This window comes from Electrophorus electricus, chromosome 17 (assembly GCF_041902795.1).
Source record: "Electrophorus electricus isolate QZ-2024a chromosome 17, ASM4190279v1, whole genome shotgun sequence".
Lineage (NCBI taxonomy): Eukaryota > Metazoa > Chordata > Actinopteri > Gymnotiformes > Gymnotidae > Electrophorus > Electrophorus electricus.
This window is the reverse complement of record NC_137513.1, coordinates 2,757,501-2,784,337: the sequence shown is the minus strand read 5'-3', so window position 1 is coordinate 2,784,337 and position 26,837 is coordinate 2,757,501. Positions and strand designations below refer to the sequence as shown.

Below are 26,837 nucleotides of genomic sequence, written 5' to 3'. Positions count from 1 at the left end.
ATAGGTTGCCAGTTCTAGCTCCACCACTGCCAAGTTGCCATTGTTGACCCCCTGAGCAAGACCCTCAACCCTCAATTGCTCAGGATGTTTTCAGTCATAACTGCTTTGGATAAAAGCGTGGGCTAAATGCTATAAATGTAATCGTCCCTCAGAGCTCAAGGAAAATGCTTGTTTCTGTGGAATTGCTCATTCCTCTGGTATATAATGTCAAACCTTAAAAGGAAGGTTTTATGCCCAAAAGGGAACCAGCTTGTGGTTTTGATTCTTAACTGAATTTTGTGATTACCAAGAAGCTATTTCAGTCCTGCTTTCTCTATTTATAAAATGTTAATCTCATCCATAAATGGACTCTTCAGGAGAAGACATTCTTCGTCTGTGTTATCATATCTAGACTATTGCAATTCTTTGTTTACATTATAAACCCTGGCTTGACTTCAGTACCTCTGGAGTGACGCCACTCATCTTCATAAAAAACCCAATGCAGAGAACATTACCGTGATGCTGACCTGCCTTCATGGGTTACCAGTATATTTTAATGTACGTTTTTAAAATTGCTGGTACCAGGCTTTATATGGTGAAGATCCTGAATGTCTTCATAAATTGCTGTGCTCTAGTAATAATGACATCTCGGATCTTCTGACCATGGTCCTCAGAACCAGGTAAAACTGAAAGAGTAGCTGCTGTCTGAGTTTCCACACTTGGGAACCGTCTCCCCTTTGAGACTTTTCTAGTAACTTATTTAAAACATTTTTATTCTCCTGTTCCTGACTTTTCTATTTTTTGTTGCTGTTTTGTCATCTTTAATTTACTGGTGTCCTTCTGTGATGGACTGTCACCCTGTACAGGGCTGATCGCAGCCTTGAGCCACTTACTGCTGGGACAGACTCTGGCCCACCACAACCCTGAGTAGGATTAAGCGGTTTAGAAGATGAATGAGTAAATTAAGATTTCTTTGTCCCATTTGCACTTTAGTTAGATCCAAAGTATCGAAAATTGATGAACAGAAGCCAATGAACTTTATTTTCTGTGCTCCTTCCCTGCCCAGCAGTAGTCGAGGCTTTTTTTATGGTGGTGTATGTAGCAGTGATGTGTAGGAATGTCTGCAGACATCTCTGAGCCAAATGCCATCCGACAGCTCAGGGTTTTATCACTCCGAGCAATTGTTTAACACTGCTACAGCAGAGATGCACAAAAGTCCTTTGTTTCCAGATTCTTCCACTAGGCTTTGTGTATTTCTTTAGGGGAAAGGTGAAGGGTAAGGGTTTAAAAAACACTGAACCATTGTACTGTAAATCAACCGAAACATTATTTTATGATAAACCATGCAAAACAATCTCTGCATGTGCACCTTAAAGGGATGATATCTTTTATTTTATTTATTTTTTTATAGGAAACCAACATTTTCGCTTTTAAACCATTGATCAAACAGTACAACTTTGAATTCACTCTAACACGCTCTTAAGCGGTGCTCCTGCCTGTCCTCTCCATGAAGCAGACCCCGGACTCTCTCCACACAGCAGTGGCATACAGCTGATCTTTCACTGATGAACACAGTGGCCACCACCTTAGAGTGCTGCACCTAATGAAACAGCAATGGGTCCAGGCCACTATTTCTCATGTAGTGCACAGACAATTATCCAATATGCATTTCTAGATTCCTGATTTTTATAAGTGATTAGTTTTATACGGTTTTAAACTTGTATGTTCACACAAACACCACAGGAGAAAAAACTAACTCTAATAACGTGGTATGTTTGCTATGACTATTCACGCTAATGCAGTAGACTACGATAACCCAAACTCATGAAGTGAATCCATCTTTATTGTACTCTACATTAGTAAGATGTAGCACTAGTGAGGTAGAAAAATGTATTAAGCTGGAGAAAAATAGCATACATGATAGTCTACACATTTACAGTATGTGTAGTACTACAGTACTATATGTTTAATGGAGTATTTTTGGTATGATATTATGTTTTATAGCTATACACTGATATGTACTTATTATAAATAAATACTGTTTACACAGCTCATGCACCGGGAGGATATACAGACAAAAGCCAACAGACGGCAGTGAGCAGGATGAACTTGCAGAGGAACGGGAAGAATGCTGGTAGTCCAGTCCCGCGCACTCGGCCGTGGAAGTGCCTGGAGGCACTGGAATTGCAAAGACAGACTTCATTCCTTTGCAATGAGATTATTTTCCTTGGCTCAGTAAGACACTGGTTCCTAGCAGGGGTGACTCACGCAGCTCTGAAGGCACAACGTGGCCGCTTACGTTTGGAGCTCGGCGGAGGTGCCGCTCTCCCGCTCTGGGGAGATGAATCCCTACTGGCTCCCATGGTCTGGAAGTGGCTTTTCATTCCGTTCAGTGAGACATCACGTCAAATCCCCCGGTGCTTGATCGATTAAAAATATATTAACAACACGAGAAGAATAAATCTGAATAGCGACAGCTAAGGCAGGATATGCAGAGGAAAAGAATCAATATAAGAAATCAATGCGTCTTCCATCCTAATGCATTTATCTGTCATTATGTGCTGCTTTTGTGATGTCTCGCTCAGCTATGTCTGAGATGTTCAGTAACTGCACGATCTCCTCGTGTTGGCACTGCTGAGCTATGGCAAGGGCTGTGAGACCTTTGGAGTTTACTCTGTCCCTGTTGGTGTGATTCATCAGCAGGGCTTTGACCACGGGAGCATTGCCGGCATGTGCAGCTAGGTGCAGAGGCGTGTTCTGACTGTCGTTCTGGGCGTTGACGTCAGCCTGGTGGGAGATGAGGCGCAGCACGGTAGGGAATGTGCCATTGTGGCAGGCCAGGTGGAGGGCCGTCCAGCCGCTGTTCTCGGCCAGGTTGGGGTCTGCGCCAGCGGTGAGCAGCACGGCTGCCGCCTCCTCCCGCCCGTGGTGGCAGGCCAGGTGCAGCGGCGTCCACCCATTCTCACCACGGGCGTCCAACATCCCCCCACGTTCCTCCAGCAGCAGCACTGTGTCGTGGTGGCCCTTGAGCGCGGCCAGGTGCATGGGCGTCCAGCCCTGGTGCGTCTGGATGTCAGGATCCTCGCCGCGGCTCAGCAGTAGCCTACAGATGCCGGTGCAGCCGCGGCGAGCGGCCAGGTGCAGAGCAGAGTAGCCACACCCATCCACGCAGTTGGTACACGCCCCACTCGACAGCAGCAGACGCACCAACCGGAAGTGGCCCTCGCCGGCCGCCAGGTGCAGCGCAGTGGCTTGGCCACTGTCCGCCGCGTTCGCGTAGGCGCCCCTGGCCAGCAGTAGCTTGGCGATGCGCAGGTGACCGTACATGCAGGCCACTTGCAGCGGCGTCCTCCCATCACATGCCTCCTGCTTGTCCACGGCCTCCAAGCGCGGGAGCAGGAGACGCACCACACCCTCGTAGCCGTTCTGAGATGCCAAGTGAAGGGGCGTCCAACTGTCCTTGTCCTTGACATCGGCGCTCGCGCCAGCGTCCAGCAGCAGACGGACGGCGCGGTCATCGCCGCCCTGCGCGGCAAAATGTAGCGCCGTCCAGAGGTCCTTGTCACCGTGGTTGATGGCAGCGCCACGCTCAATCAGGAGGGCACAGATGTCGTGGGACTTCTGCAGCGTGGCGATGATGAGAGGCGAGTATCCTTTGCTGCTCTGGCAGTTGACCGAGGCACCCAGGTCCAACACGGTCCTTACACTTTCAGCGTCACCGCTGGCAGCGGTATGGTGCAGGAGGGAGTTGTTGTCCTTGAAGACCATCGACACGTGCTCTTTAGTTACAACGTGCTTGAAGGTTTCGAAATCCTTCCGTTTCAGGTAAGAGTAAATACTAGGACTCGAACCTTCTGTAAACAAGAGAGAATGCCATCTGCAGATTGCACACCAACAATTTTACATCCTACATTTTTTGTTGTCAATAATACATATTATATTTCAAAAACGAACCTGACTTCTCATTCGGCATATCTTCTGAGTCCTGAAAGAGCAAAAGTTACAGGATGAATTTATATAATACAATTAAAAGAGGACAAATTCTGAAACATGTATTCAGACAAAGGCCCAGAAGGAAACACAAAAGAAATGTTGAAATGGAGTTCAAATACTCAACTCAACTGCTGACAGTGTGCTGCAAATGAACACTCACCCCCCTCGACAAGGCAGGCAAAGGTGGCTTACATCGGAGAGACTTCTTTGTTTCTCTGCCTGAAATCATGTCTGGAAGTTTCAGTACATCACTCAGGGCTTCGATCTTCCACACCATGTCTGTGAAGCAGCAGCGAGTTTGGTGCTACTGAACGGTGTTTTGCACAGAGCTCAGTAACAGCCAGTGCCAATGTGCCCAGTTGTTTTTCCCTGGAAAACCCTGGAGTTGAAGTCCAACCCTGTTTCTACTGACTCCCAACCCACATTCATCAACCCCTCTAAGCAGGTGTGGTGATGGAGTGTCTTAATCAAAAGGTGCGTAACATAGGCAATAAACACGTAGGGAAATAACCATGCTAATTATATAGTCATTTTATGCCCAATTTTATGCCGCATTCATGTCATTATATAATACTGCATAGAAATAAGATCTTATTAAACCACTTTAAAGCATGAATGCAAATGACAATGACTTGTGGTCATTAGTACAGCTGGTAAATCAAATATTTAAATTTATTGAAACCTAATTTGATTCTTTACTAAAGGTGACCTATTCAGTCAAAACTTAATTCTTTGATGAATCCAATTAAAAGATATAATCAAGACGCCCCATGGGCACGGTCCTCAGAAGACCAGATTTGTTTGGTTTGTTTCCATAGCTACCTAATCTTTACTCCCTATAGAGTGAATGTCTTACCACTGAAGGCAGGCCTTTGGCTGGACTCCTGGTGCCAACACTGTTGCATAATAGCCAGCATTTCCTCACACTCTGGAGGCTTGTCATCCGGGATCTTCTCGACACCAGGCCTTTTGCCAGATGTCACCCTGATCAGTATTTCTGTCATATTCACTCCTGTGTCAAAGAGCAGAAGGGTGTTGTACTTACAGGTAACTAAGGACAGTGAAAACAGCACCTCATAACGTGTGAATAAAAGCATATTCTTATCAGCGACGTCATATGGTGTTAAGAGAGTAATGAGGACGTAAACATACCTTGGTATGGTCGGTTCTGGGTTAAAATCTCCCACATCACAATGGAGAAGCTGTCGTTATAATGGAGGAAACTGTCTTTAATGAGAGGGGTCTGTCCACCTTTAGATACAGTTAGTTCTGTGGACTCTAAGATGGTGTGGCCAATTAACGTTGCAAATGCTCACCTGTAAACATCGTACTTGGCCGTGGGAGGTTCAGGGTTCTGGGTGAAGGCTTCTGGTGGAATATAGCTAATGTTTCCACGAGCTGCCAAATGCTCGATGAATGTCATCTTTCCTGACGTTTCTTCCCATGTAATTAACCCAAAATCAGATAACTTACAGAAGCAGAAGAACAAAGTTACTGTCTGAACCATTTTGTTTTACTTTTGTTTCTATAGCTCATCTCTGTCTTCAGTCTGTTTAATTGGTCTAAGGCATGCAAACTCAGTAAACAAAACCCACATCAAGTGTAGCACCTTAACATGGAGACGATCATCAAGAAGGATGTTGGCTGGCTTCAGGTTCAGATGAAGGAGATGGGGCTTCATGCTGTGGAGGAAGTCCATGCCCCTTGTCACCTCATGGACCATCTGAAACTTCTTAGGCCATGTCAGAACATGAGTCGGGAGAAGGTTGTTCAGAGAGCCTCTATTCATGTACTCCATCACGACTGCAGGTGGGTCTTTGCAAAGCCCATAGATTGATACCAAGTACTTCAATTTTGCCTTTGCTATTTCTGAGACCCGCAACATGCTCCTAGGGAGAGAAAGACACCACATGATGTATGCTTAACCCATGTAGAAGTAGCAGTAGACAGGTAAACTGGGGCTAAGCATTCAGGTCCTACTATAAATTCCTGGGGCTTTGTAAGAGTTGATAAAAGATGCAAGCTAAGGTCACCGTACTTTCAGTGTGGCCATGTGTCCCATGTTTGGATAGGCATACCTGTAATCTCTGGAGCTCAAAGTCTTAATGGCACACTTCTCCTGTTTGAGTTTGAGCTTGACCTTGTAGACGCAGCCAAATGTACGCTCAGCCACTTTGACCCAGTCCACTTCGAATTCCTCTTTTCTAAAATAGTTTAATCTCTCCAGGTTACCATATCTGACAGTGCCTATCTGCGAGGAGCTGGTTTCTGTCATGCTGCCGTTTGCTGAGATCCACACTTCCTGAAACTCAAAACGTGGGTTTCTGTTTAGCAACTGCACAAACCCTTTACCTGCTTTTGGGGAGGAGCTTACAGCTCACTGATTATCTGAATAAGAATGTTACACAGCAAGTTGTACAGGTGAGATTGCATTGGCACAGTGCAGTTTTTATAAATGTTTACATGAACAGTAACACAGCAAAAAAAAAAGTTTTACATGAATTTGTATTGTTACTGTCTATTTTTACAATTTCTACTGGTTGCCAGTTGAATAACCATAAAACTAAATAAGAGTCATGTGAAAATGCCATAAATCCCCTATTGTTGATCATACTTTTCCTGGAACTAAGATGGACCGTGTTCAGTCTTCCATAAATCTTTCAGAAACCTCTCCTCATTATATGCTTGCACTCAGCAAGGCTTTTGCCTCAGGGTGATGTAACTAATGCATACATTTCATAGACCTGGACACACATACTTTTGCATTTTGCTTCCTTTTGGAACTTGACGAAAAAAAGCTCTAAAGTAAGAACACTGCAGTGCGTCTGCAGTGTTGGGGATCTCTGCTCTATTTGTCTCCCAGCATAAGACTCAGCTGAAGCCGTTACTGGGACTTTGGCTGCCTGCTGAAATGCTGTTTGTCTAGGGCTGTGTTTTCTATGTATAGTATTTCTGTTGGTGTCGGGACCTGATTGAAGGTTATTTCTTCTTTTTTTTTTTTCTCAAGGCCTAGCATTGTTCTGCTTGATATGCACACAGTATAGCTACCTCCATTTCATTTTCTTTGATTTAAACTTTAATGTTGAAGGTGTTTTTTTACTTCAGTGGTTTTTTAGATTTTTTTTTTTTTTTTTTTTTTTTTTTGATAAATAATTAAACGGTAATCTCTGCAGAGTTCAAAAGGGTATAGTCTTTGTAATGCTGTATATCTTTTGGCCACAAATTCTTTAATACATGTTCAGTAACTAGCATTAGTATCTTCTAGTAATTTCAGTCATTCTATAACTAATTTACACTACAAATGCGTCCACTACAAATGCAATTTCAAAAGATATAAGACTTTAATTCTAAATAATCCTTGCTATAGTTACATTAGTTGTTTGGCCATGAACACTGTATATAAAGATAGGAAAGTCTGGTTAACTCTCTGCCTTCATGTTACTACCAGTGGTGATGGAATTAAACACATTTCCCACCTTATGGTTGCAGCTGGAATCATACCTAAACTAAGCCTGTCACATTCTCCTCCTGAACTTTTCCTCTCTCCATCTTCCTCTCCCTTTCTCTCTTTCTTATCCGAGTTCAGGATTCATTTCAAAATGCTCCAGGAGCCTGCATCGTTTCCAGGCGTCTCTGTTTTCATTCTGGCTCCTGTGGTGACTAGATTTACAGCAGGAAATGGAATACTTTCAATTGCACAGTACAATTAAGGATTTTATGAAATGATCCTCTCTGCCACCCGTGCCTTGTCAGGACCGTGCCAGTCATCTAAACGGAGATGCCCTGCACACAACGCCTGCATTATTGCCACCTTCTCTCTCTTCATCTTATACACTGTAGATGGAAAGCAAATAATGACAAACCACATATATTGAGGTGGAGCTAAACCAAAGGCTGCATTCACAGTGTATATTATTCCGTGTGTGTGTTCATACATTCACATGAATATTGTGGAATGGAGGCGGGTTCAGAGATGAATATTTCCATACTAATTTGCATTGTCGTTCCTCAAGAGTTATTGTAAATAGGCCTATTTAAAAATGAGGCCTAATGAATTCCAAATCAATTACAGCCCCAATTGGTATTTCTTGAAGCAAACGTTAATCTCCAGTTCTCGTCTTCAATGCCTTCTTGTCTTTCATGTCTTAATGGAGATGATTACAGAAACAAGAGGAGCTAATCATAGATCTACATTTCTAACCCGAGAAGTGTGAAACGCATGGGTGGCCTCATCAGAAGATGAACAGCCCATTCCGCTCCTGGAGAAGTTCCAGCAGACACAAACATAACAACAGAGCTGCATTTTAAAATCCGAATTCATCACAAACACTGACTAATTTCCCCACGCTAAATTGCATTGTACTGGATGATAAACCTCCAAGCTGTAGGCACAATAACAGATGATTTGAAAGCAAATGCCACCCCCCCTCTTATATTTTCAGAATTCAGAAATAAATGAGCACATTAATTCACAGATGCAGCTGGATGGCTGACTGCTGGCATAAAAGTTCAGACCCAACACCCCATAGTGAGCTGCAGAAATCAAGGAACACAGTGAGCAAAGCAGGCCCCGGGTGACCCTGCCGGGGGTGGAGCCGGCGACACATGCTACCGGTTTGCATACCAATATCATTTAAGGTGCTCTGACTTTTATTTGCAGATTCTTTTGCTACCAAGTCCCAAACATTCTATCTTGAAGCAGGCCAGTACAGGTGGGATTAATCATGCGGTTATTGAATGTTCTTTGCAGGACTGGGCCTTGTCCTGCTCACAGTACGATGGACTCGTGGGCAGGTGGGGGCAGACATGGGCAGCTCGGCGTCCTGACCTTCGTGAGCAACGTTTGTTAAGGCAGAGGAGGAACACAGCCACACAGACGAGAGAGCAGACCGACACCACGCCCAGGACCAGCGTCTCCGCCCCCATCACTCCTAGTACTGCAAACAAAACCAGGCGCTGGGAAATATTAAAACCATGAGCCAAACTTGAAGGAAAGGTGTAATCCAAAATTCAATTACCTGTCTCTACAAATGAATGATTGTCCATTTCCTTCAGAACCGGACCAACAGAAATGCGATTCCTTCTGCCGATAACGCTCACGCTGCCATCAGTGGGGTGAGCGCCGTGCCGCCGATGGTGAAGTGAGCAGTGGAAGACTCATTAATCACTTCATTTGAAGACCTTGCGCCTAAAACTTCAGTGAGTGCACATATTATTATATATCTTTGGTTTTTTAAAGTCAAGCCCCTTTGAAGGCTACAGAGCTGAGAGCAGTGAGAGGCTTCATGCTTGCGCTTATACAGCTGAAAGGGCCTCGCAAGAGGTGATTCTAACAGAATCAGAGGGGAAAGCAGCACCAAACAGATGCTGAGTGATGATGGGTAGAGAATCACACGTGGGAAGACCAGACGCCCGCTCACGAGTGACAAATGTTCTCCAGGGTTTTATTGAAAGAGACTCACCCTCTCGCACCCAGAGCGGTTCCTCAGGCGCACGCTCAGATCGCAGTGTAGGGATGCAGTGGAGTAGTTAATCATCTGGAAGAGACTGATGGGGAAACTTGCTCTTTGTGACAGCACGCTGGGGAGCGGGAGGATGACTTGCGGGTCTGCGAGTAACCTGGTGAGTTGCACGCAAGACAAAGATACTTCCTGGACAAAAGAAGAATTTAATATACATAACACGACATGCACAGTGACACTACTGAAATCTATCAGGGTGTCCATGTGCAGCAACCTGGCAGGAATCATTAGGTTTCACTAACAGATTGCCTTAGTTGCAGCTGATGTGTGCTTGTGTTAATGTTTACATATTAATGCAGTATTACTGTAGTGAAAACACAAATGTTACATTAGCATAAGTTCTGCATTTTTGCTTTTTGCAAACATGGCTACACTGTCCTGCAGTACAACACTCGTTTCGAAGCTTTTAAGCCTTAAACCTTCATGTTGCTGTGAATTCTGCTAATTTTACCATCACTGGTCATTTTGCATCACACCAGAGGAAAGGATAAAAAAAAAAAGATCATCTTAAACTCAAAGGTCATCATTTGACAAAGACAAATGAGTGGCCTGTAGATTACCGAAGACTCGGTATGAGGGTACATTTTGTGCCGCTGTGTGGCTTTGTGGCTTAGCTGTAATCTAGTGCATTATTTCCACGGCCTAAACCAGCACAGGAAGAAGACATGGTGGATAGACACAAGCAAACAGCAAGGGCACACATCAGCCAATTCATCATACTGCATGCAATAAACACAGCTTGGATCTGAAGAGATGAGGTAATTTACAGCTAAATACAGTTGAGCTCTTTGGACAGAACTTTGGCTCTGCCAGTGCTGGTCCTCACTGATAAGACTCCAGTGATTCAGGAGGCTTTGTAGCCATTTCCCACAGATGGGAGGATTTGCACTTTCTGCCACAAGCTTGTAAGATATGGATATTCTATGACCATTCAACAGATGGCAGAGTGAGTATTTCAAAGCAAATGTACACCTTGAAAACAGGCAGCAGGTTGCATTGAACTCGGCTGGTCTGATGGTGGCGGAGAGGCAGCAGGACTTTATCTCCAAGTTCACCCGTGTGTCATTTGTTTTCAGGCTTATGAGAACACGCAGATCTCCGAGAGCAGAGACAAAATCCCCAGGCACGATATCGCGCTCCATGTTCAGACGCATCTCCGCGGTGTAGTTTCCACTGCCACAGACATCATCAGAGACCTGGGCCAAACTTAGGGAACATGTGTATTTATCCAAACGATCCTCGAGCAATACACCTTGAGCACAGTGGCAAAACTTCCCTGGAGAAAAAAACCTGATCCAAAGACTTGATCATTGTTTATATTAGTTAAAGCTGTACACTAAAATATTGAAGTATGATACAGCTTCTGCGGTGTTCTTGCAGTGATCCAAAAGTAAAATGTCAAAATTACCCGCTTAGAAAATCCTCTTCTGTGTCAGCGGCAGGTGTGACATCAGCTTGGCTGATTTCACCAGGCCTGACTCAAACTGTGTAGTGGTGGACAGGCGAACTTCACTTTGTACCGGACCTGTTTGGGTCGGTTCTGTTGCTTCTCTCTCTGAACCTATCAAGTTTACCTCTACGTGGTCAACGGCAAAGAACGTCCCTGCATCAACAGGCATGAGTGTAGCCTGTGTGGAGTGTTCTGTAATAGCATTTCTCCCCACAGGGCCTGGCGCCAGGCTGCGAGGCTGAGAGGCGCCTGGACGCTCTCTCGGCATGGCTAAGAAGCCTGTCAGGTGCCCTAATAGGGCTGTAGACAGTGGAGGAGAGGCAGGCTGCATGTCAGTGCCATGTGCAGGACGTGAGGATCTCACAGAGGCTGTGGGTGGAGAAGCTGCTGGCGGAGGAGATGGGTTTATGGCCAGATGTTTGGTTGAAGTGTGTATGGCTTGCCTCATCAGAGGGTTTGTGGTGCTGGCAGCTTGGCTCGACACAGTCTGATGGTGAGGGTCCCTTTCAGCTGCTCCATTTTTGGTTGCTTCATACAGGAACACTGGGCCATAAATGTCCTTTCCATTTGATGCAGGGACTATGATGGATGATAAAGTAATAGGAGCTGAACTTTCCTGATTGATTGTATCCAGACCAGTTTTTGGAGTTTCAGCATTGCTCGGGGAAGCCAAATGTTGGGCAGGCTGGAAGCTCTCGGTAGCAGCTGGTGAAACAGATGCTTTCATTTGGCCCTCAGTAGTTTCTTGACTGTGGGAGGATGACACTGTTCTGCAGTACAGTCGTAGCTGGGATCTGATTCTTGCTTTTTTTGCTAAAACTGTTCTGACCATTTTGATTAAATGCTACTGGCCCACTGGAATTTTCTCCTCTGACTAAACTATAATGACTCTGCTGTGTTAGGAGTGTCTGTGTGGGTGAAGCTGCTCCCAATTCCTACAGATGGAACAGGACTGCTCAGACTTGTGAGGTTTTGACCATTTGCTCAGGCTTTAATGTCTGGTTTATAAACATGTCTCTGCTAATTCCACCTCCCTGTGCGATTTCTAAGAGCTTGAGGATGACAGCTGGACGGCTAGGATGTGAGACTAAATCTTGTGGTAAGCTGACTGAAGTAATTTCTTGTGATATTTTTTTATGTAAGAGTTTGAGAAAGAAAACGTCCCATCTACCCCCAACAGAGGCAGTGGACAAGCTTTTTTCTGCCAAAGCAGGGATTGTTGGAATGTTGAGGTTATATGTTGCGGGGCTTTGGGGAGCAGGTGTCATGGAAGAAAGACTCCTTTGTTCTTTGTCTAACCCTGCTGCTGTGCTGGTTAGCTGTGTGAAAGAGAGGTTTACTGCACTTTTTTCTGTTGCTGGCCAGGGATTTGTGGACCTTTTTATTAGCTTCTCAGAGTGTGATGTTAGCACTTTCTGCAACACAGAGTGCTCTCTGTTGTTCCCTGCAGAATGGGAACTTGCCGAGCCTTGTGCTTTTTCTGAGCCGTGTAATGCCACAAAGGTAGACGAGGATGCAGGGGGCCCTAAAGGCCAAACCAGTGATAGTTTGCTCAGGACACCAGCAGACTGAAAGAGTGCCTGGATGCCTTGACTTGATAAAGTCAAAGGCTTTGAACTTCCTGTTAGAAAGAGAGATGGAAGCTGCCTGACAGGGATGGGAGTGACAGAGTGACCTTCAAAGACTAATGACAAGTTCTGCAGCTCACTCACAGGAATCTGGAAGTAATGTTTGTAATGGAAGTAATGGGTATTTTCTGTAACTGAACAGGGTAGTCAGATGTAATTGAGTCATGCATGTTGCTGAAGGGCTGAATTGACAGGCTTGAAGCTGGTCTTGTTAAAATTCTTCTACTATAAACTGTTGAATCACTTGTACTCCAAGGAGATGGAGTTGTAGGTCTCACAGCAACAGGAAATGTCGTGGTACTGGAAGTATGTGGCATCAATCTATTGACCACTGTGTGAAAATGTTCAGGTCTGTCATCTATTATGGATAATCTGCCAGGGTTTTTCTTCTCTTGAGGATGGAGGGTTTCATTTTCAGCTTTACAGGAACAGTCCGATAAATTGAAAAAATGGTTAGTAAATGAAATGTTTTGAAGGAGCTTCTCATCCATACCATGTGGGAACACTCTCCACATGCTTAATGAGCCTTTGGTGGTGTGAGATGTTGGGCTTCCTGTCCATAATGGGGTGTCGACATCAAAAGCACTGATGAGGGTAGCTAAGCTCATATTCCTCTGCACCACCTGCCCCATTTCAAATGCCTCCCCAAGGTCTTGGATGATCCCTTCAGAAGCTCAGTGCGTTCTGTCTGACTGAGCTGCCTAAGGCACTACGTCAGGGCTGCCCTTATGTATGAAAGACCTTTCTCCACGTATGAACACGGCCTTGCCAGCATTCGAAGGGTTAGTGAGTGCCAGAAACTTTAGAGGTTTGTGACTTTCCCGGCTCCTTCCACTGTCCCCACCATCTCCCCAAGGTTATCAATTATTGTTGGACCGGAGGCTGTTGCCACAGGAAAGCTCTTCATGGGCAAAGGAGTAATAGAATCCATGACTCTTTGATTTTTGCTATTAAGCAGAGCATGAAACGAAGCAGTGGTCTTTCCCCAGCCTCTAAATGAGCGGGCTGAAGTCATCACGGTACCATTGATCCTTGGCCCAGAACCAGCCAGCGCGAAAGTTAGAACACTCTCCTCCTCTGTGTGGGAGATCAATGGGAGACACATTACAGGAGGAAGAAGCAGGTCTAACGTGTTCTCATTGCTCGAGGTGTATGAACTTGACCCCTGGTCAAAAACAAATTCCTCTCCTCTTGTGCTAATTACATCTTCATTAATAGCATTCAGTGTATTTGCAGTACATGAATGGTGCCTTTCTTGTAGTGTATGGAACAGATCTGTCCCTGGAGAATTGATTAGTGCTGTAGACAGGATAGGAGCGCTCTCTGTGGAGCCTTTGCCACTGGGCTTTTTTTGGTCTTTTGAAAATCTGAAGGGCATACTCTCCGTTCACAGTGACTGGTAGCTTTGCAAGTTCCCACTTTTGGCAATAACTGAGCAAAAACACAAATCCAACATTAAAATCTAGATTATTGCAAATGTGACAAGTATGCAATTTTTAAAACATTTTTTTTCTTTATCAAAAATAGTTCAGATCAAATGCATTATCTGGGAAGATGGGATGCAACAGTCAAACAAGACAATTATGATACAATGGTAGTGATTTGCTTTTGATGGACAATAACACATTTGGTCTCTTTACATAACCCAAGATTTCTCCTTATGAATAACTTAAAATCCTACACATTTCAGAGAAGTGAATTTGCATTAATATATAATTTCCTTGCATTTGTTTGATCTCATCTGCATGTTTTATTTACATTCATCGAATATTCCTTAGCATGGGAAAACTGCAGCAGCATCTACACCATAAACCACTGCCCTAACACGAAGTTCAATCACATACATACCTGTAAGTCCAAACATAATAAACACGACGTCAAACTCCATCATGACCGGCACTCTACTGCCGCATGCAAACAGAACATTTTACAAAGCTTGGCTGAAATAAAACAGTTAATTTAATACCATAATAATCCCAGTCAGAGCAATAATTCAGAGAGCCGACTGTCCTGGGCAGCTCATCCTGTCCTGGAAACATTCCCTTCTATCTCAGCTCATTTATACTCTGACTGGATTACTGACATGGGGGAGTAAAAAGGTCTGGGGGGGGGGGTGCAAACATTTTCATTCATCTGACTTATTATTTGACTTCTGAAGATTTATTTCCATCTGGCTAAAGCACCTCAGAATGATCGTTATGATATTGAGATCCCTCACAAACCAACGCTTCCCCTGGACATAGCAGCACATGTGAATGAAAACTGACATCTTGCAGAGGCTAAAGAACATAATGTCGTGCTCATCAAGTCTCTTATAACAGGAACCTCTTACACATGAACGACTGCAAGTCCAGATCAGCATGAAATCATAGCCGACATGAAACCGTTCATGAAATGCCTCATGTTTACTGAACAGCGCTGTTTTAGGTCTGAAGGGAGGTGATAAAAATCCATCATGTGTTCTTTTCGTTATGATTTCCACAAATAATTAAGCACTTGTTCAACAATGAGCAAAAATACAGGCAATATGTTTCATTAAAATGAATATCCATGTTAAAAAAAACACATACAATAAGCCATGACTGCTCTGTTAGGCAATAAGCACAGAACACAATCAAATCAAACCAAGCCATGTAAAGTGAGTCAGTCAGGACGGAAGGTAACTAAGACGTGAGTGGGCCGCAGTGGGCTCCTTTAAAGAACGCCGTAGGCTGCGGTCAGCTAGCGGTAAAAACAGGCCATGAGCACCAGTTTTCTGACCTTGCTTAAGATCAAGAAGGAAGTACCTGATGCGAATCCCAGCAGCGCTGTGAGGGGCAGTTCTTACTGCATGCCTGTTCCTCATCAAGTCATCTCTGGCGATGCCGATGACTGCAGATAGGCGTGAGCTACACAGAGCCCTCCAGGAAGCCAAGACACGATACTGACTGAAGCAGGAGGGCCACTACAACACTATTGACGCATGGCGCAAGAAGTGCGGGAAGGACTGCAGCGCAGCACAGGCCGTCGGGTCCAGAGCAGGGCAGGGCAGAGATAAACAGGCATGCCACACTGCCAGCTGCGCTGAATGATTGCTGCACCGGTTTTAAAGCCCTCAGCGAGCCTCAAAGGATCTGCTGTGGCTACATAGATCACACCAAGGGCATCATTTATTCTGTGGCAGAAATAAGCAGAAGGATAAATCCAGGCAAAAGCTACTGGCTCAGACACTACCCCTGGTTGGGCACTCAGGTCCTGATCATTGGAAGTGGCTTTGCAGACATATTGACCCTGGCACAAGTCTCAGTACTCACCTGTTTCAAGACACCCTCCTCCCCAAGACGTGCCCTGACAGGTGTCTGATGACGACTGAAATCATAACCCACGTGCAGAACACACTGCTCACCTCGGACCCTCTCCAGCTTGCCTACCGTCAGAACAGATCCACACTGACACTGTGATCGCTGCCAGGGACAGTTATGAACAGTATTCCCATCAACTACAGTAGAGAATTCACTGTTATACCATCTAAAGTGACCACAAAGCTCCACAAGCTCGGACTGTCAACTACCCTCTGCAGCCGGGTGCGGAATTTTCAAACAGGTAAACATCAAGTCCAAGTCTGCAACCATACATCCAGCACACAAACCATAAACAAAGGACACCCCACCCATGACTGTGTGCCAAGTCCCATGCGCTACAATCTCTTAATATATAACTGTGTTGCCTCCCAGATCAACACCAGTATCACGTTTGCTGATGATACTACAGTCCTTGGACTGATCACTGGAAGTGTACAGAAGTGAGGAGGCAAATCTGGTGGCATGGTGCCAGGAATACCAACAAGGAAATGATAGTTGATCCACGGAGGAGGAGGAGGGAGGAGCATGCGGCCGAGGCAAAGACGGCGAGGGTGAACCATCCAGTTCCTCGGCATTCACTGAGGCACAATTTCACTGCTGAACTCTTGACTGCAATATGCACATGACACATTACAGTGAATTTTTGCACAAGGGCATTTAAAAGTCTTATGGCTCTTAATGCAGCCTACCTCACATAATATGCTTTTATTTTCTAATTGATCCTTTATTTAATTTTTGCTTCTTTTTTACATCTATATATTTTTAGATTTATTCTTTTCTTAGGTGGAACAGAAAAAATGCAGAGTAAGAATTTCCTTGTTCAGTGTAACTGAATGTTTACTACACATATGACAGTTATAGTCTTAAGTTTTGAATCCTGCGTCCCAGTTTCTGGGTGCGTGTGCCTGCGCGTCCTGACCGGCAGCCAGGATGAGGATGTGGGGCTTCGTCATGCTACGAGATCAGCTTCATACAGGCGTGAAGGATCTCCAGACCGTGGAGCTCCCTGAGTTTCACCAGGTGCCTGAGAATAGATCATGAGAAGAAAAAAATAGCGTCATGGGAGTCAGGAGAAAAAAAACGGAATGGTGCTGGGCTGAGAAAAGAAAAGGCAGAAGACGACGCCTCTGGAACGCCTTCGGAGAAAGACAGAAAGAAGGGTCATCTTATCCTAATATGCTGCTTCCGTTTAAGCACGACCCTGATGACATCCCAGTCTGTCTAAAACACTTCTGTTCCAGCACCTGCTCTACTCTAGGTTATTATATTCCATCCTAAACAGTCGTCTCGGGCAGCGTGTGTCACACTCCAGCCAGCGTGTCTTCCGAGAGGGGTCAGGTTCTCCACAGCAGACACTCGAGAGTTTCTCCTCTATCAGACAGTCTGAGCCCTGGCGTGTCCTCAGAACATCCATGTTGGAACATCGCGGAAAACAAAACTCACCTATATGTGGGGGTTGGATTATACTTCCTGCTCCAACATGCTTACTGGGGCAAGGCTGCTCCACAGATCAAAGGCAGCCATCAATCTACATTAAAGTCTTGAAAATTCATAGAGCATCTCAAAACGTCTCCTCGTAAAACAACTACCTTCCAAATCTTAGCCTTGCATTTGATTTCTATAATGTTAGTGAAACAAATAAAAGAATAAAGTGCTATGCACCCTTATGTACCAGTAAATTAGAACTTCACATCTGCTAATTAGCGTCGCTCTCCTGTGCGGGCAGGCAAAGGTGCGTGGCTGTTGGCGGCGGGCATACCTGGGCTCAGCTTTGCACAGCTTCCCCAGGGCAACAGCAGCGTTCTTCTGCACGGCGGCGTGGCCGGCATGGCCGGCCTGACCGGCACTGTGGCGTAGCAGCAGCTGCACGCAGTCTGTGCCCAGCAGGGCAGCTCCAGCCTCAGGCACCGCCAGACAATGACCCAAACAAAGAGCCGCATTCCCAACCACCACCTCATCACTACTGTCCAGGAGCTTCCTCAGAGTCTTCAGCCCTGGATGAACCACGCGCATGCACGCAGACACAGATGCACAGATACACGCACGCACAAGTCATGGACCTAATACGGTATACTGAATCCTGCACCCCCTTCGATTCTCAGCCCCTGGCCTTCACTACACATTTTTGTCAAGCATAACCAACCCCCCCCCCCCCCCCCCCACACACACACACACACACACTCACTTTTGTCAAGCACCACCAGCTCTTCACAGGCCTGCTGGCTGGAGGTGGTGCACACTGCCAGAGCTTTAATGGAGTACCTCGAACTCATCTGCCCTGCTTCCTGAAAGAACAAAGTGAAGCTCCTTAACTATCTCAGCAAACCTTATATCATTAATAATGTGTGTGTGTTACCTTCAGTATCTTCAGCATCCTCTTCACCACTCCGTGCTGCACGGCTTCGCGAGTGGCGGCAGGTGACGTGGGGAGAGCAGCGCTCAGTAGCCCAGCGGCTCTCTGGAGGCAAGAGGAGGGAGGCAGTCACCCCATGACCCATCCACGGTTATCCTAACGTGCCCCCCCTAAGCCGGCCCCAGCAGCCTGGCGAGATTCCGACGGCCTCCATCTGCCTGCCCACGGTCCCGTGACCGGCCTAGCCCAGGTGCTGAGCTCTCTATTATTCTGCAGTCAGACGAGCTGAAGCAGAGGTGTCTTCACTGTAACTGTATGCAGAGAGACAGCTTGGGAGACATGATCCGCAAAGGTGCAGGGATTGATTTACATAGTCAGCGAAAACTGCATGGGCTTCTGGCTGAGGCTGCTACATTAAACACTATGTACGTGCTTCCGTGCATACGGAATGACTTCCCGACTGCCATGCAGGAGCACCAGCACGTTTACGCGGCACACTGGATTCCCCAGCTGCTGGTTTCACTGCTGAAAGTGGTGACCGAAACGCTTGTGAGCAAAGTGAATGGATGTGACTCTAACACTTGCGATGTGACGCCCTGCCTCTCACTCACTGGCCACTGCACCGGCATTACATTAGCTGTGTGACTTTTACACCTGCATAACATTAGCTGAGTGATTTTTACACCTGCATAACATTAGCTGTGTGACATTTACACCTGCATAACATTAGCTGTGTGACTTTTACACCTGCATAACATTAGCTGTGTGACTTTTACACACATATAACATTAGCCGTGTGACTTTTACACCTGCATAACATTAGCCGTGTGACTTTTACACACATATAACATTAGCTGTGTGACTTTTACACCTCCATAACATTAGCCGTGTGACATTTACTCCTGTATAACATTAGCTGCAGCTGAGACCTGGCTAGTCTTCTCCTTGGTTGGGTTAAATAATACAAATCCACTCACTGTGATTATGCCTCCATCAGGATTACTCAACAGGGTCACACACCTGCGACATCCCTCAACAGCATGCTCCTGGGCAACACACACACACATGCATGCACACACAGTAAGCTACACACTAATACCTAGAGAGGCAGGTAGATTAAAATTTGAAGGTAACGGTACAGCCTGCTCCTGCGGATGTAATGTGTAGAGTGCCCTGAAACACACATACGCACACTCTCACACACACACACACACACACACACACACACACACACACACACACTCTCCGTGTAGTGTTCCATGTTTTCTCCAGATTTGATTACACCAGAGGGAGAGATGGGAACACATCAAGCACATCAAGCCCTCCCTGTTTCAGGCCCACACACACTGCTCCCTTTCTCTAAACAAATCAATGTCTGATCCAAAGTCCATCCCCCTTCCACTTTACTTGAATGCAAAGATTGGGAACTGCAGCGATGTTGATCATCAGGCCGAGGAGAGGATAGAGAACGCTCGTCTGTTCACAGCTGGCATGCCGCCCCTGGAACACAGAATATCCTCTAATTTTGACATTGCCAAAACCTTCGCCGTGTTCTCTGTGAAGTTACCCACTTAGGATTCTCCCACAGACTTCATAGCAGGTAACAGAAAAAGAAGCTTGTGATCATGAGTGAAATTCAAGCCTCTAAACCATTATACAGTGATGCCCAAGGACAAACTACCTTGGAGCTCATCGTCGCATGAAATCAAATTTACCAAGGCAGTGAAAGAGCTCTCCCAAAACTCTGCCCGGTTGGCCATCTTGCTGTTAATGACTTGATCCAGGCACATGGCCCCAGTCACAGAGATGAAGGAGGGCAGCAGCTCTTGGCTGGATGCAGAAATATCTCCCTAAAATGTTAAACAAAGCAACTTATGGATACAGAAGCCTGGGACAGAAGTGATGAATCAAAGGATCTTTTAGATTTGTGACATCATAACACCTTACCAGCAACTGCTCCAAAACAGGGGCGAAATAAAGTGTAAAGTTATCTCTACACTGTATTTGAAACCTGCAAGAATACAAGGAAAAATAAATAAATAAATAAATAAATAAATGCTAAAAAACTAGGTTTGTCATATCTGAGAACTTCTTAGTGCTGTTTAAATGTCAGATCTCCATTTTACCATTGTGCCTTGGGCTTAAAACAACATAGATAGACTTCAAAGCCTCTAAATCTTCAGTTACTGACTGACTCACCCCCAGTCTGGGATTAAGTGCCATCCACGCAGCCCTCTTGCACTGGGAGACCAAGGACTGTTTAGAGCAAAAGATTAAGGTACCCTGGATTTTCACTGAACTAGTGTCTGGGCTATGGGTCACACTTCATGACGGATACAGCCCTTTTGATGTGATCACCAGCATAGGTTCCACAGTGAGCTGATGGTTAAATCCTGAGTGTACCGGTGTGCTAGCAGCGAAGGTTAATTTTAGCAGGACCGTAACATTAAAGGAAAGAAGCCCCCAGTCACTGCTCTAAATATCAAGTGATATTTAAAAGCTCAGGGAGGTAGTCAATCATCTTCCCAGGTCCCTGTCACACTCGCCGGCCGAAAGCTTCAGCCTTCACCTTGCACCTTGAATTTTTTCTCCGCTTTGATCAGGGCGGAGTGGGCAGTGAAAGCTGTCGCTTTTCCCCCCGCAAAGCACTCATGGAACGCCAAACAGTGATGGATCATCGTGGCCAACGCCTGTGCATTGTGCATTCCCCCAGAGTCCGTGCTATTGAGTGAATGTGAATATGTTTAATATGTCTGACCGTGATGTACGGGCTTATGATGGGGTCTAGCACAGAACTGCCAGAACTCATCACCCTCAGACGGGAGAACGGTGGGCGGAAGGTGCAACTGCATACGTCAGTCCGGCATTACTTGTTATCGCCAGCCAGATTTGCCAGAACGGCGAGGGCTGTGGTTCCTGATGTGACATCCGCGCACACGCAGTCCATCAAGGTCTCCACCATCCTACAGGTCAAAGGCAAGAAGAGATTAGAGTAAATAAGCCACTCCATACTATTTAATTACAGCTATAGGAACAATATATCTGTGCTCCAATGTGGACCAATTCAAGGGCTGATCAATAAATGCACATTGTTCAAGAAAGGGTATTAAAAATGGATTAAAATCTGTAATTGTACGGCATGCTGGAGATCACAGTCGAAGTCTTCCTCCGGATATGAGTGGGAGTGAGGTGTTCTCACCGCTTACCTGGTCACACTGAGGTTTTTAATGACCAGGCGTCTGCCATGCTGTGTGTGGGAGAAGGTGAGGAGCAGTGTGAGGCACTCCCGCTGGATCGCTGCTACCCGTGAGCCCAACAGCCGGACGATCTGCTCCCGTGTGCTGGGACATTGCATTAAGAGTTCCTGGTTTTCTTCTGTAAGCAACACCATTTCAAGCAAGCCTTAATTTAACGCAGGTTTCTGAGAACACACTTATTAATGAGAACAGGACTGAAGCAGAGAGGGAGAACAGGAAGCCCCTAGTTTGTTCTGTGTTTTGTACTCTCATTAACAGTTTCTGCAGCAGTGTTATGAATCAGCTGTACTGACTCTTTGTGGAAAAGGTACCAGCACAAGATGGCAAGGAAACCATCAGAACAGACAAAACACAAACTGACGATAGATAACATGAGGACTGAAAGTCTTTTTTTTTTGCAGAAATAAAAAAATGAACAATACTTGAAAGGAAATAATGAAGAGACCCTTGAGTAAAATGATGGCGATTCATAAAAGGTCAGTGGAATGAAGTAGAATGAAGTGTTAAAACCCGTCTGTAGATCTGAGGTCACAGGCTGTGGAAGACTCCAATCAGACACCCACTGAAAGCGCAGGAGGGCAGAGGCTCGCCCTGCAATTCAGCTTCAGACTGAACCTCAGGCTGTGCCACGTGCTGTATGTCGTTGGCCTTCACCCCATCCCCCAACTGGCAGCATTAGGACCGTGTGTAAACAACCGTCTGCCTTTCTCCCCTGTTTCTAAGCAATGCTTCAGCTCATTTGGGCCACACAGCAGTTTTCCGAGGTGCTTGATAGTATTGGGGGGAGGTCCAGTCCAAGGTGAGCTGCATAAGTAACGGAGTAGTTTTGCGCTCGTTTACGACAACCCCGCAGTGATGGTATTACTTTGCGAAAGACAAAAACTTTCCTGGAAATGGAGGTATAGAAACAGCTAAACTTAAAAGGAACCCAAAATACATCAAAAAGTGAAGTGGTAATGCTGATACAACTCACCATTTCCACTGCAAACCGCTCTCCACAACCGGAGGACAGCCGCACACAGCTCCTCGCTGTACGGCTCTTCAGAAGTCTGTGTGAGACACCTGAGGAGAGGTGGAGACAGGTAAAAGGTGGAGGCGATTCGGGCGTACTCCTCAGCTCACAACGCTCGCTGCAAATCACTCTGGCTTAAAACCAACACAAGTAAACGTATTTAAAGGAAAACAGGAGCCTGACACCAAATACACATTCAAAATTCATTTATTCATACACAGCAATTTAAAAATTTAGCCCACGACAGGCATGTGATGAAGATAGCTGTCTGACGCCTCAGTCACACTGTGCAAATTGTGGCATGCACAGCTGACAGTACTGAAGGCCATCAGCAAGTGCCTTTGCTCAAGGTTTGTGGTCTGGGCGGAATGAGCAGAGTTCCAGGATATCATTATGTAAACATATTCCAAGTGGTCAGGACTTATCGCAGGCTGCCAGAAGCACATCCTCAGCAACCTTACCTCCTTACACTGTTATTGCCAGAAATGATACTGAAGCCATTGTTTAATCGGAATGACGTCTGCCCAGTACCTAAGAGGAACAGAAGACAGTGTCATGGTAACCAGGTGTGCAGTCAGAGAATCCAACACCACGTATCATCACCCAGTCACCCACCACTGCCTGCTCACCCGAACCTGTCTCCGAAACACAGGCCCTCATAGTCAAGGGCGACAGAGAGTGGGAGAGAAATAAACACAAACTCATTAGGTGACAGGGACAGCACTCCTATCTGGCCCAAGGCAGCACACCTTCTGTGGAAAGCAATTAGCCCACAAAAGCCTAGGTATCTTCTCTGTCCAGAGAGCCAGCCAGGAGCTGTTCGTTTTAGAAAGGTTTTAAGACTACAAGGCTTGTGGGACTTGGAGACAAGGCCATCATTCCAGCCTCACCGATAAACACTAACACAGAAAAGTTTTAAAAGAACATTCCAGTTCTAAAAGAATTCAGCGTACGCTTTATTAAACTTATGCATAATGTTTTGCAGTTTGAGCGTCTGGAATAGAATTAAATTTAATTAAACGACCTAGAAATGACAATCGGCTTTTCATTCTTTGCATGTAGCGTATACTACTCTGACATCTCGTCCCAGCTGTAAAGACACATGATTGAATTCCAGACATGACGGTGAATGCACTGATCCAGTGACAGTGTTATTACCAATGTGGCTGCCTCCTTTTATTGGGTTTTTGGTTTGGCCCACATCTGCCTAATGGTGTCAGGGACCAGCAACTGCTGCCCAGACACAAGTACACGTTCGGTGCTAATTTAATTTGCTAAACAAGCGAGTCCTGCTGAAGAAACCCATGCTCTTTCACGTCATTATCATCATCTTCTTCAACATCATCATCATCGGACAGGATAGGCAAGATGTGGGCCAGGCCGTAAACCGTGGAGAAGTAGGCAGTAGAAAGGAAGGAATCCTGTAGTGGAGGCATGGCATGCACCCACCCTCCTTGACAGCCTGCAAGAGAAGCTCCACTCCACCACAGTAGTAGAGATCGAGCTCATTAGGTTTGTTGAGCTTTTTCAGCAAGTCGGGCACCACCATGGCCTCGTCTCTCCCCTCTTCTAGCTCCTCCCGCACTGCCTTTTCCTGAAGAGTCTTCTTCTCCTCCAAGTCCACTTGTGTCAGATACTCTACAAGGGTGTCAGAGGCATCAAACTGCGTCACCACTGGTGTCTTTATGAGGTCAGTTCAGTAATAAAGGATGTTTAATTTGCATCGGCTGCAAAAACTGAAATTGTACAGAAAACTGAGTTAGCAACATTAGTGTTGGGACCAGAACAGAGGCAAAAGCTCCTGGATAATACATGGCCACAGACAAATCACATGACTCTGCAAAGATGAACAAAGGAAGATCAGTTCAGCTTAACTAAGTAGTTAATGGAAACAAACAGCCTCAGTAGGAATCTGAGTGCAGTTAGAAACATGAGCTAAAAATGCTCCAGAACTGTAAGATGTTTTTTGTAGACCGTGGCCTGCGTAATTCCACCATTACTGAACTATTTTCTACTTGGGCCTTCAGTGAATGCGCTGTGCCTGTCTGTTATGGTGGACCCTGCTTTGAAACACAGCACAGCACAGAAAGGACACAGAGCTCATTTTCAAACTATCCTTTCCCAAGCTGTACAAACTCCTGCAGTGTGTGTGTGTGTGGGGGGGGGGGGGGGGGAGGTGAAGAGAGGGAGAACAAGAGAGAGTATGCTTCATGTTGTCATGGCAGCACCTCATGATGGAGAACCTCTGGGTGGCGTTAAGTAAACTTCAATGTCACAGTGTTACATGGTACTGGGTATCAGGCCAGTTCTGACTGTGGCTCAGAGTCCTACCTTTCACCAGGGTTTCACGCTCTGGCTCGACATCCAATATCTTCTGATAGCAGAATCTGGACTGCACAATTGTAAAGGTTTTAGAAGAAACACTTGACATTTATATAGGCAGAAGGCCAGAAAAACAGCAACTGAAAACTGCACAGAATTATGCAGATATGTCATCAGGGTAATAATCTGTTCTTACTTCAGTAAAATTCTTCAGTGCTAGATGTGCTCTTCCCATGTGCACATATGCCTTGACACACTTCTCACTGCACTGTATGTGAGATGCCACAGTGGAAACATTGATTTTTTTTTACTTGCAAACATCAAACATTAATCAGGACTTAATTAACCTTCAAGATGCCTTGTTGATGCTGGGCACCAAGAACATATCTGTCATCATTCAAGCTGTTTTTAATTGGAGCAGATTTCTAAGGCTGTACCCTGCCATGGCCCTCTTCAGTGCCCAAACGGGTCAGGAACCACCATGCGGATGACTGAGGAGGCGTCTCTCTGACACCTCCACCCAGTTACGCTTACCTTCAGGGCCCATTCGCAGTCACTTATGGCCTCCTTGTATTTCTGCAGCTTGATAAAGGCCTACATGACAAGCCAGAAAAACAGGAGGGCAAAAAGGCTAGCATTACCTTACCATGAATGCATCTGCCATCCATTTCAGAGTATTACACATACAGGCATCACTCGGCTGCTGGAATGAAATAACTCTTCTGAAAGGATGAGAGGTAGGGTGACATGGAGAACCTGAGCCCGGTTGGTGTAGAGAGCCTGCATGTCACGAAGCTGCTCTAGGCCTTCAGTGTACATTCTGACAGCCACTTCATAGTCACCCAGGGCAAACGCTTTATTCCCTTTCTCTTTCAGAGCTGCATGTCGAAAAGGAGTGAGAGGAGGAGATACAGTGACTGGAAATTCAAATGAATAACAGTGGAGTGATGTCAAGATGCACGCACACACACACACACGCACGCACACACACACATACACACACATACACACACATACACACACACACACACACCGTTTGCTAGCTTCTCTTTCACCTGTCTTCTCTTTCTTCTTTCTTCGGCATCTTTCTCTAAAATGCTCATAAAATCCTCTAAAAAAAAACAAAACAAAAAAACAGAAACAATCATGTCAAGAAACAGTTTGAACTTGAAAAATGAATTATTTTTCCTCTGAGACAAATATGAAGCCAAATTTAAAATGAAAAACGACATTTTCAGATAATATCTAAGTTTCAAGTACATATACCACTGGGTATTGGACAGTGATGCACAACACAAGAAGGCCTACCTGCACTCTGGTTTGGCTGATGCGGTGCATTCTAGAAAGCAAATGAATACCATACTTAATAACCAATGAAACGCAGGGCATGGGGGTTTACTGGACCTGTGACTGTATCGGGTTATCTTGCTAAGATAAGCTATTTTAGCACCTGGACACTTGGGGGAGTTGTGGTAAGGACCGTCCTGCTGGCGGTGCGTCTGCACGGCTTCTGCTCGAACAGGCCGTCGACGAAGCGCTCTGCTTCTACCGCAGCTTTCTCCTGAACCGCCGCATCAGAGCAATTCAACCCCTTCACCAACTCACCTGTAACACGGCAAACCAGCACTCCTCACTAGTTCACGCAAATATCTTTATCATAACATGCATTAGAAGAGAACGTATTAAACTGCAGAGTGTAACATTAAAGGTCCTGATATGACTGCCGGCTCGAATAATATCAAACATGCTAACCTAGCTAAGTAACGCTAGCTAAGTTAAGTCCGCAGCGCTGCTTAGTTTATCATTAGTCTCATAATCTACTGTCCGTAGTGAACACTTACTTATTTGGTCCACTTTTTGCAAAAAACTTTCCAAATCGTCGTTCTCGCACGGTTCCATCGTTACTGAACCTTCAATACTTGGTTAGTCAGCAAGTTGCGCGTCCAGAGGCGATGACTTGTAACCATAGCAACGTCCGGA

General features: G+C 45.6%; 2 protein-coding genes across 3 annotated transcripts; both read right to left on the bottom strand.

Annotated features, from left to right (window-relative positions):
* Positions 1–1,917: 1,917 nt before the first annotated feature.
* ankk1 (ankyrin repeat and kinase domain containing 1) lies at positions 1,918–5,720 on the bottom strand. 2 transcript variants are annotated; one of them, XM_081700198.1, is made up of 7 exons: positions 5,582–5,720; positions 5,289–5,409; positions 5,125–5,174; positions 4,829–4,984; positions 4,133–4,251; positions 3,934–3,964; positions 1,918–3,833 (listed from the first exon to the last, which is right to left on the bottom strand). In XM_081700198.1, the coding sequence occupies exons 2-7, from the start codon at positions 5,393–5,395 to the stop codon at positions 2,524–2,526; spliced, it is 1,773 nt and encodes a 590-aa protein (XP_081556324.1). In that variant the 5' UTR covers positions 5,396–5,409; positions 5,582–5,720; the 3' UTR covers positions 1,918–2,523. The 2 variants fall into 2 exon arrangements, with proteins under 2 accessions (XP_081556324.1, XP_081556325.1); XM_081700199.1 differs by lacking the exon at positions 5,582–5,720 and having other exon boundaries at positions 4,165–4,191; positions 5,289–5,377.
* A 527-nt stretch (positions 5,721–6,247) lies between these two features.
* ttc12 (tetratricopeptide repeat domain 12) lies at positions 6,248–26,825 on the bottom strand. Its single transcript, XM_035533921.2, has 24 exons — positions 26,699–26,825; positions 26,308–26,462; positions 26,166–26,196; positions 25,891–25,968; positions 25,614–25,735; positions 25,392–25,451; positions 25,054–25,125; positions 24,867–24,927; positions 23,985–24,173; positions 22,997–23,066; positions 22,497–22,585; positions 21,473–21,641; positions 21,137–21,229; positions 20,214–20,277; positions 19,982–20,116; positions 19,674–19,766; positions 19,244–19,312; positions 18,270–18,371; positions 18,099–18,198; positions 17,673–17,907; positions 14,421–16,937; positions 10,467–14,003; positions 8,991–9,591; positions 6,248–8,909 (listed from the first exon to the last, which is right to left on the bottom strand). Exons 1-21 carry the CDS (start codon positions 26,754–26,756, stop codon positions 16,868–16,870), a joined length of 2,115 nt encoding a protein of 704 aa, XP_035389814.1. The 5' UTR covers positions 26,757–26,825; the 3' UTR covers positions 6,248–8,909; positions 8,991–9,591; positions 10,467–14,003; positions 14,421–16,867.
* Between the last annotated feature and the right edge of the window lie 12 nt (positions 26,826–26,837).

Coding starts and splice junctions, on each gene's coding strand:
- ttc12 (XM_035533921.2), bottom strand. CDS start 26,756: ATGGAACCGTGCGAGAACGACGATTTGGAAAGTTTTTTGCAAAAAGTG. Junction 26,463..26,698: donor GCAAAAAGTGGACCAAATAA/GTAAGTGTTCAC, acceptor GCCGTGTTACAG/GTGAGTTGGTGAAGGGGTTG. Junction 25,452..25,613: donor TCTACACCAACCGGGCTCAG/GTTCTCCATGTC, acceptor CTTGTCATGTAG/GCCTTTATCAAGCTGCAGAA.
- ankk1 (XM_081700198.1), bottom strand. CDS start 5,395: ATGACATTCATCGAGCATTTGGCAGCTCGTGGAAACATTAGCTATATT. Junction 3,965..4,132: donor TGCCTGCCTTGTCGAGGGGG/GTGAGTGTTCAT, acceptor TTGCTCTTTCAG/GACTCAGAAGATATGCCGAA. Junction 3,834..3,933: donor TATGCCGAATGAGAAGTCAG/GTTCGTTTTTGA, acceptor TCTTGTTTACAG/AAGGTTCGAGTCCTAGTATT.